At 40.5% G+C, this 10,000-nt stretch overlaps 1 protein-coding gene across 1 annotated transcript in view; it reads left to right on the top strand.

Annotated features, from left to right (window-relative positions):
- Positions 1-10,000, top strand: part of FOXP2 (forkhead box P2) — a 437,299-nt gene that overhangs the window by 234,595 nt on the left and 192,704 nt on the right. The window contains exon 4 of the mRNA XM_030015359.2: positions 6,524-6,701. Within this exon, the coding sequence (XP_029871219.1) occupies positions 6,534-6,701 (168 nt within the window). The 5' untranslated portion in view covers positions 6,524-6,533. The remainder of the gene's footprint in view (positions 1-6,523; positions 6,702-10,000) is intronic.

The following is a 10,000-nucleotide window of genomic DNA, read 5'->3' as shown; positions in this document are numbered from 1 at the left end:
TTTTTTTTTTTTTTTTTTTTTTTTTTTTTTTTTAAGACTGGGAAAGAGAGGGAGATAGATACAGAGAGAGGGAGTGAGAGGAGTGTGCTTTCCAAGGTGGGGTTTCCCAAGCTGTCGTTGCTCAAATAAGAATCTTATCCTGAAATTGGCTGCTCATTTCTGTGTGGGCTGTAGGTAATGCACTCTAGCAGGCTTTTGCCACTATCCTATGTGTAAGGTACACATCTTACAATATTGTACAGATTACTCATATAGGTAACACGGGCCTTCGTAGGGATTTTTTTTTCCCACAAAGCAAAAATAAATAGCAGGTGGAAATTAATTAGACCTTACTTGCTGTTTGAGGAAGTGAACTGTTGTTTAATAATCGGATGAGTGTGGTAACATATTCCTGAATTTTAGAAAGCAGATGAATTACTGTGCCCAGGACTGACCTACTATTTTTATTAGTCCTGAGGAATTGAGATGGCGTGAAAGGGAAAGATACAGCCTTTAAAATGCAGGATAGCTTTTAGTGTAAAATTGAATATGATACTCTACCTTCAATACCTTTACCTGGTTCATTTAAACATCTGATAAATAAATAAACTGTAGTACACAGACAGTGGGAAAAACTGTGGCTTATAGTATAGAGATAAATATTTTTAGGCAATGCTTGTTTTTTCAGTTGCAGTTAACTTTAGCACAAGTCAATTCATCTGATTTCCTAAAGCCTTCTCATGCCAGCCGAGTGCACCTGTTAAGACAGAATGCTGCAGGAAGGATGCACTTTTTCTTTACCTGGCACTCTGTGTGGGTGGGGGCCGGGGAGGAGGGGGGTGCTGAGCTGCCGGCTCTTGTCTCTAGTAAATAAATCTCATCTGTGATAATTTGCAAATATCTAGTTGTCAATTCTACTGTAAATCTGTGTTCAGAAATGGCCTTCAGAGACCCACCATATGAGTGCCCACTTAAAAGTTTTGTACTACAGCCTGAAAATTCATCACAACAGCACTGCTTTCTGTGTTGTGCCACTTCTGTTGTCCCATCACTGCCCTTTTTAGCCATTTTTGAACTGTTAACTTTACTCACAACTACCATCTTTGCTCGTGAGGTTATTCTAAATAGTGAAATGATTAGTTGGCTTTGAAGAGATGATTTTTTTTTACCATGAAAATTCTATTATTTCTCATCAAACATGCTGACTTCGCTCACTGATGCCGATGTGATACGTACATATTCTTTCCGATTATGCTAAGGTACATCCTGTAACTCACAACTGGAAGCTCTGTTTTCCTGAAAGACCTTCCAGCACAAGGTGTTAGAGCATACTTTACCTTTTTACAGAGAAAACTTATTTGAGTAGGTAGCAGTATATTAAACCTACTACTATAGGTACTTCATTTTACAGTATTTCGATAGCAGTTGACCTAATTAGTGTTTTAATCATATTCATTTACCTACATATTTAAAAAATACAGAATGAAGTAATTTATGTCTCTGCTTAACTCAGGCTTTGAAAGCTAAATGTTTTAGATAAAGTGGAAAAAAACCCAACCCAAACCAAACCCTTTACAAGTATTCTCTTAGCTTGTCTAATTTTTTGTTCTCACACATTCAGCTATGTCCTTCATATTTGGCATTTTGATTTATTAGGCAATCTTAAGTATTAAAGACTTCTAACACACCAGCGCAAGACTTCAGATGCATTGTGCCTTGTGTCAATGATGAATTAATTCCAGCGGAGCACAAAAGTTACCGTTATTTAAGCCTAGCTCCTGAACTCTGCTTTTTACATCGTAGGCCAGTGTTAAGAGGCCGAAGCCTAGGCCGTGTCTTAGGAAGTGAAACGAGGTAAACGCACGGGCGCGCCGGGCAAGGTCGGCTCCACGCTGCGCTACAGGTCCGCCTGGCCTGTGGATGGGCCACCGCGGGCGCCCGCCGGCCCGTGGAGTAGGGTCACGGGCCTGGGGACGTCGCCGTGGTTCGGGGGGCTGGCCCCGGAGCGGGCTACGGGCAGTATGACAGGGGTGTTTCCGGAGGGGCTTTCTGACGGTGCTGCCCACCTCCGCGTCGCCGCTCCTGAGGGCCTGAGGCGGCGGCTCTCCCGCGGAGGGGGACAGGCCCGACGGGCCCCCGGAGGGCGGTCAGCTTCCCGTTTGTTTCCGCAGGCGGGACGCTGCCGCGCAGGGCGGCCGGGCCGCCGCAGGGCTCGGGCCCGCGCCCCGGGGGGCGGGCGGGCGGGCGGGCGGGCGGGGCAGGGCCAGCATGCCCCGGGGCGGGGCGGGGCGGGGCGGGGCGGGCTGCCGGCCGGCCCCGCGGCGCCCCCTGGCGGCAGCTCCCACGCCGCGCACCCGCTCCCGCCTGCCGGCGCGGCGGCGGCGGCGGCGGCGCGGGCGGCGACCTGGGGAACGGCGGGGCCGGCGGCGGCGGCGGCAGTAGCCGCCCTTCGCGCCGGGGCCGCGGGCGCCAGCAGAACCTCTGCCTAGCAGGGCGAACCGAAGGCCGCCAGCCCGGCGTTCGGTACGCCCTGTCATAAAGTAAGGAGGTCTAATTGAGCTACGGGTCTCTATCCTGCTATTTGTACAAATAAAAGACCCCGTCTCGATGCGAAATAAACACAAAAGCACTGTTGTGACTATAACAGGGAGTCATATACTAATTTATATAATAAGTGGTTGTGCACGCTTTATTCAAGATTATGGCTGCAAGAAATGGCATGAATTGCTGGGTGTGTTTAATGCTGGATTATAGCAATTTGAAACATGTCAAACACATGGCTAATGCCTCATGCTTCACTCATTCTTGCGTAAACCTGCATAGCCACCATCCATTATACCCTTGGTAACAACACAATTCTGCAAGTAAATATTGTTACACTAAGTAACCTTTCAATTCAAGTTGTTTAGGAAGAGAAAATGCAATCTTGTGCAGTCAGTTCCAGTGTCAGTTTAATGTTTCAAAAGGGAAGTGGTGTAGAGAATAAGTATCTGTACAGCGACTCGCCGGCTTAGAACGCACACGCGTGCACAGAAAACCTGCGGTTTACTGCAGGGGAGAAAAGTAAAACTGTAGCTTCTAACTTCACGGGACCGGTATTTCTTTTTTTGGTACGGGTGATTGCTTGGTTACCCTGGCAGAATTAGGCATTCAACCTGCAGAGCAACCACACGCTAAAATAATCTACGGTTTCATTCTCTCTTGCAGAGAGCAGCAAATGTTTTCCCCATACCTTTGCTTAAAATACCTGGTAACAGAGCTTGTATCTCACCTTTGGCGACAAGAGTTTGGGAATCGCAGCAGAAGTAGGTGCTGGTGAACGTATGTGTCTGTGAGTGTGGGTGCGTGTGTGCGTGCGTGCCTGTGTAGGCACGCTCATGACTGACAGCGAGTGTGACAGCAAGAGAAAAAAAGAAGGATTAGGAAGTGTGAATGTGTATAAATGTGTGTAAACAGGGACCTGTGTATTTTTTCTTGTCCTATTTGAAATACTAAACTTTCAGCCTCAGTATCTGGCAGTCGCTCTATTTCCTTTGTATTTATTTATGATTACTATGCTAACAACCCCCACTACTGTTGTAAAAGCAAGGAAAAAAGTATGTTAGTTTGCTTAGTGAGATGTTGCAGGTGCAGATTATTCTGCCACCGATAACTGAAATTACTGGTACATAGATATCAGAAATGATCCTTGTTTAGATGTTTTCAGTGCTTTAATTTGTGAGGGTTCAGAATTGACAGTACGTACACACACGTGTACAGATACACATGTATGCACACGCGTGTGCATGTATGCAAGAGAAAACAAGGGAAAAGGAAAAGATTATGCGCTCTTGCTTTTTCCAGCAGCCCTTTTTCAGTTGTCGGCAGTGAGAAGGGGGTTGTGGACAACCAACACAGAGCATTGCTCGAGCCAAAGTTTCAGTATTGTTTCTAAAAATACCCTTTTACAACTAGGAATAACATTTTATTTTTAACATAGAATTCTACGGACTCTTTCTTTTTCATATAAATACTTCAGTATTTCTTCACTTCCAAATAAATTGCCCTTTCTAGCATTGATACTCTGTAGTTTCATTCTCTCTGTACACAGCTGTTGGGTCGGATCTGTTGTTTTCTATTGCCAGAGTAGTGTTACTGGTCATGTTGTGTTAAAGCCGATTCTGCTGGCTCACAGACACTTTAACTTAAAATGCAGAGCCCAAACTACACTCTGGGGCTTTGCAAGGATACAAAATCCACAAGACATAAAACCCTTTGGTTAATATGAACTGGAAGATGTTTAACCCTTCTCTGCTAATTGTAGTGAAAGAGTCGGAGAGATGTAAAAACGGGGGGGGGGGGTGATGTATTTATTAAATTTCTGAGTGTTTTCTAATGTTTTGATTATCTAACATTTACACCCCTTTGCCCTTTTAATGCGCTTGGCTAAACGTACCACTGTTATTGTCTAATATTCGAATTTGTAAAAGATGAACCTGTCTGTTGGTTAAATCTTTGTTTGACTAAAAGAGGATTAATGTTTGAATTTCCCGAATTTCCAAATCCTTGTAACGATACAGTTGATGAAGTGTTTTAAATAGATTTCCACTCTGATATACATGTCTTTTTATTGAAAGTAAATATTGTAAAAATCAGAAAGGGCTGCCTGCTCCCACAGTTGTGGCATACCCGCATTAGAATTTTCATATAACTACTAAGGGCAATCAGACCCTTTTCTCTGAATATTTTAAACATTGTACATGTAAAATTTATGCCTAATTTGAATACTTATTAGCTGCCTAATCTCAGAAAAGAGTATTAGCTTTGTTTTTGCCGTGTAAAATTCATCACTGCGTGTATCACATTTTCCACTTCTATTATTTTTCTTCGCTGATGTTCGTAAGAGTGTTTAGGAAGGGCTGTTTGTTCATAAACACATCTGCTGCTGCTGTTGTTTACTGGGCTATAACAGCTGCCCTCCTTTATGTTAACTGTGTTCGTGTTTGGGTTTTTTGCATCCTGTTTATTTTTGACCAAACCATCTTTAAATAACTCATCTTTTACTATTTTAACTTTCTTCACACAATATATACTTTCACTTTATCTTGTAGGCGCTTGTTTGCGTTAATTCATACAGCTTTTTGATTAATATCCCATGCACGCACTTGAAGTTGTAATGATCCTTTTCCTGCCTTTTTTTTTTTTTTTTTTTTTTTTTTCCCCCCAGAGAAAGGCTATTGCTCATACTTTGCAAGGGAACAAATAACTAAGTTCAATAATCAGGCTAAGCAGCAAGCTTTGTTTCTTTTCACGAGTTTGCTTACACATCCCTCTCCCTTCAGAGGTGTCTTTTAAAGTCACAGCTCAGCCAGGTTGTTGTGGGGACTCTTTCCGTGCGTTGGGAGTGAGGGTGAGGGAAAGTGAGGTCCGTTCTGACCCTGCGAGAGCAGGAGAGGACTTTGGTGGCTCTGAGAAGTGACATTGACCTTTCCATATTACAGATACAAAATGCGCCTTGAAATTCTGGTTTGTAAGGGCACGTTGGTTCTTTATTTACTGCAAAGATTTCAACTGATCTTGGCAGGACATCTCATTGCTATCCTGAAAGTACAGTATATTTATGCAGTGAAAATGATAAAACATTTATTACTGTAGAGAAGGTAATATGCATAATTTATGCTGTTTTTAGCACAATCATTAGTGATATTCTTGATAGATTTTATTTCCAGCTTTCATATCTAATACATGCCTGGAAAATTAATTTTATATCTTTCATTTATTTGCCTATGTTAAAATTGAGTTTTAAGTCATCTTCAAGTGAACAGTTTGATTGCTGCTCATGCATAAGCTTAATTACTTCCCAGGAAGGACAGTATTAAATGTTTTAAATGTCAGAAAAATAAATGAATATCAGCCGTTTGATTAAAAAAATAGGCAATATCTGACGTGTTTGCAGCAGGAGCTTTTTCTTAAAATGCCTCCGAGGCAAAATTTTATTTAGTCACAAAAAAGGAGAAGCCCATTATACTATTTATCATTGGTTGATACCATATGATTTGTAACACCCTTACAAAATTTTAATTTTGTATGATTAGCTGTGCATCATTAAACAACAGCCTTGCATAAGATATGCTGTAAAATTCTGACAGAATCAAGATAGTGAATATTTTAAATAAGGCTGTATAGTCATCCATGGTTGTCAAAGCTAGATAATAGGAAATATAGAGCAGTGTGTGAAATCGTGCCTTCATTTAAACTGGTTTTATAGGTAGACTTTAAAACGTAGTCGTTCATAAATGCTATTGACCATGCTGCGTGCATGGTGTGTTATTTTGGCCGTTAAATGTAAGCACACAAAGCTTGCTTATAGAAACCATAATTCCGGTGATTAGTAGCTGTATGTATGAAAGCAGAGTTTGCATCGCATTTCTTGGTAAACGGCTCCACGAGGCTTTTTTCTTCTTCTAAACATGCTGTCTGTATAATTGGCAGAGAGGGACATCTTGATAATGGAAGTGTGAAGGTGTAACGCGTGTGTTAATTGATACTTCTTAATCACTTTTAGGTATTAAGTCATGATGCAGGAATCTGCGACAGAGACAATAAGCAACAGTTCAATGAATCAAAATGGAATGAGCACTCTAAGCAGCCAATTAGATGCTGGCAGCAGAGATGGAAGATCAAGTGGTGACACGAGCACTGAAGTAAGCACAGTAGAACTGCTGCATCTGCAACAACAGCAGGTAAGTTTGTTTTGCTTCCTGTTTGTTTTTAAACAAATAAAGGGCTGTTTGCGGACGGGCACCCTTCCGCAGACCCTCTGCGCGTGCTGAATGTGAAGTGTCGTGCAAGTGAAGAGCGTGGGGCGTTATTTGTTGTTGTTTTTGTGCACGTTAACGCTGAAACGCAAGGATCCTGTTCTCGTGGCGGCAGCGTCTCGCTGATGCCGCCGCACGCCGCCGCGCTCGCCTGGTGATTAAAATCCCGTGGCGTATTTATAAAAGTTGTGCCGAAGCCTTGCAGTGCATGTTTTCAGAATCTGTTAGTTTACGGTGCGATTCGGTGGCGTAGGAGGTGATGCAGAGCTTTCCACCAGAGGGCCACATTACTTGAGACTTCGCTTCGCTTGCGAGGAATTGTTCCAAAGTCGGAGCTGGGCTGAAGGGACCAGAGTGACTTCTCACAATAAAGATGCTTTGCTGCCGTAGGTGTAAATAAAAAATGCCGGTTAGTTCAGAACCACCGAAATAAAAAAGAGCGTGTGCCTGTCTGTGTGTGCGCGTGTGTGCGCGAGTGTAACCGGGATGGGTGATTTCGAAAATATGGGAAAAGAGAGAAGCAGCTTTTCTGTAGGTATGTTTCCCTTCTCGCTTTAAAAACATCTTTTTAAGTTTGTCTGTTTGCTTTCTCGGGGAGTTAGTGGAGAACTGCTTTTATGTTCACAACTGTAAAATTAAACCGTTGTCTGGCTGCTGACGCCATCTAATTATGAGATGCAATCGATTAATTTTTGTCAGTGCAAGATTTCTTTTCCTTTGAAAACCTGCACAAACGTAATTCCTTCTACTTTGTCTACCGAAATGGTTGCCTCCCCATCAGGGGATGCAGGTTGCACTAATGCAGTGAAGCCCAAATGGTTTGTTTGGTAAACAATTGGGGTCTGATTCTGCAGAGTGCCAGTACCTGCTCTGAACTCCTGAAAGTCGTCAGTGTCTGGTCCTCTCACCTGCTGAGGCCACCCAGCACCTCTGGAGTTCAAACACTTCATCTGTAAATAGTGAGGTTTTTAATTGCAACGTCAGGTATTGCATTAATGGAAGGAAAGTTGTCTCCCCTAAGACAAAATAGCATAAAAATCCTGTTTTGTAGAAACATGCTTTAACACGATAGATAAATTGCATGTGTACGGGCCTCTGAAATAACAGGTCATAATAGCTCTTAAAATTGAATCATTCTCAGTGCTGAATTAAGCAGTGTACACTAGCTACATCTGTAGTTAAATATTTTAAATGGTGACAGAAAATGTGGAAGAATTAAATAGTTGTGGATTGAAATATGAGAAGTTGTTAAGGCTTGAATCTGTGCCTTGCTTCAAATTCAAGTGTGTTCTGTTTTAACAATTGAGCACTTATAGTATTATAGTCTGAGGAAATACAGGTTTCAGCGTCTTCATTAAGTTCTTAGCAGGCTTACACCTATATATATACACACACTATTATCTGTATATGTACACTGTGCATATATACTATTTCCATAGAAATTTATATATATACACACACATATATATATATATAAATTTAATATTGTTTTCATTGAAAAGCATGCCATCACCTTTATTCAGGTGTTCAGATTATAAAAGCATTTTAAAATCTTTATTGAGAGTGTATTTAATTGGTGAAAATGTTTAGAAAACTAAACTTAAGTGAAACACTTTAAAACACAAAAATACCGACAGAATAATGTGCCACTTACATGTTTCTCAAAGCAGCAGTCCTAGGCATTTGTAGCCAATTTGTCCATACAGTCACAGATTCCAGTAGATAGCATTTGCAAAGACCACAGAGAATAACAACTGAAGATGAAAATATCCAGTTGAGTACTAATAACAGACAGGTTCTGAGGGGACAGGCTTAGAAGTGACAATCTTTTCTTCAAAACTGTGATTAGATCTTAAATAAGCAGACAGGCAAAGTAAAACCATGGGTACAGTTAATAGGACTCAAGAGGCATTTTATGGTAGGGTCTGCACCATAGGATTTAAATACAACTTGAGTTAGACATATAAATCCTTCTATAAAATATGTTGATGTGAAACATAAACACTAGTAAACATGCAGTAGGATGTCCTTTAGATAATGGGCATAGCTTTATGCTACTTTTGCTTTTCTTCCTCTTTTTTTCTATTTCTTTTTTTTCTGTTTTTGACCAGATGCCTCTTGAAATATGTTTTAAGAGGAAAATGATGGCTGGTTTTATTATTGTCACTGTAGTAACTCTCTAAAATGTTATTTTTAATATGTGACTTGCCTAACAAACTTTCACAAGTAGAAAAACAGAGCACACCCCATTGTACCTGCAGTTATTATTATTCAGATTTTTTTATTGTTTAAATATGTGCAAGATATAATGTATTGATGACATAGTTTAACGTTCTGGTTTTGGCTTCTCTGAGTTGTTTTATTGGGGGCCTTCAAATAAACAAATCAAGTTTGTTATAGCTTCTTCTAAAGGAAGTAAGTGAATAATTGCTGGTTTTAATACATTTCCTTCAGCTGGGCAGCTGTGTAAAGAGATGCTAATTCTTAAGAATGGCTATATCAGCTGAGTAAAATCACAAAATAAGTTTTCACTGTGGCATGAATATGTACTGAGGAAAGTTAAACATGAGAAATTTTAGGCTGTGTACAAAGAGCAACTGGGCTTAGTTAGAAATTTAAGTTACGTATGATTTGCATCCTGTTCAAGCATTATGATCACAAATTGGTGGATTTATAGAAAGTAAATAAGCTAAAATAATAGACTTCATTATGTTCTTGCAAGCAATTATATGGAATTTGGACAGTACTGTTCCTGGATTGATGAACTATGTTGTTGTGATCTTTATATAGAAATGAGAAGTTTGACTTAAATCAGGGAGTTGTTCCTCATCCATGTATCAAGAGAGAATGACAGTATTCTATAATATATTGTAATACATACTTGGTGATAAATGGATTGGGTGCTGTCACAAGTCATCAGGTCGGCTTTGAAGATGTATGACTAGAACGTAAGCAACTTTTTATCTTACTGTCGATATTTATCAATTTATAAATATTGCTAAAGTGAATGTAGATTTTTATTATTAAATATGATGCAAACTGTAATCTGCTCAGACTTGTTTCTTCTGCTTTTTTTTGGCTTACGACGAGACATTCTCTCTCTCATATGTGTACCTTCGTACACTTCTGAGCTTTTCACTTTCATTTTTTTTCTTGTGTGTTAAAATCAGTGTTTGATACTAGAATGTATAATACATGGAAAAAGCATATCCTTGATTAAATAC

The sequence above is a fragment of the Aquila chrysaetos genome, chromosome 5 (assembly GCF_900496995.4).
Source record: "Aquila chrysaetos chrysaetos chromosome 5, bAquChr1.4, whole genome shotgun sequence".
NCBI classification, from domain to species: domain Eukaryota; kingdom Metazoa; phylum Chordata; class Aves; order Accipitriformes; family Accipitridae; genus Aquila; species Aquila chrysaetos.
This window is presented reverse-complemented; position numbering and strand designations above follow the sequence as displayed.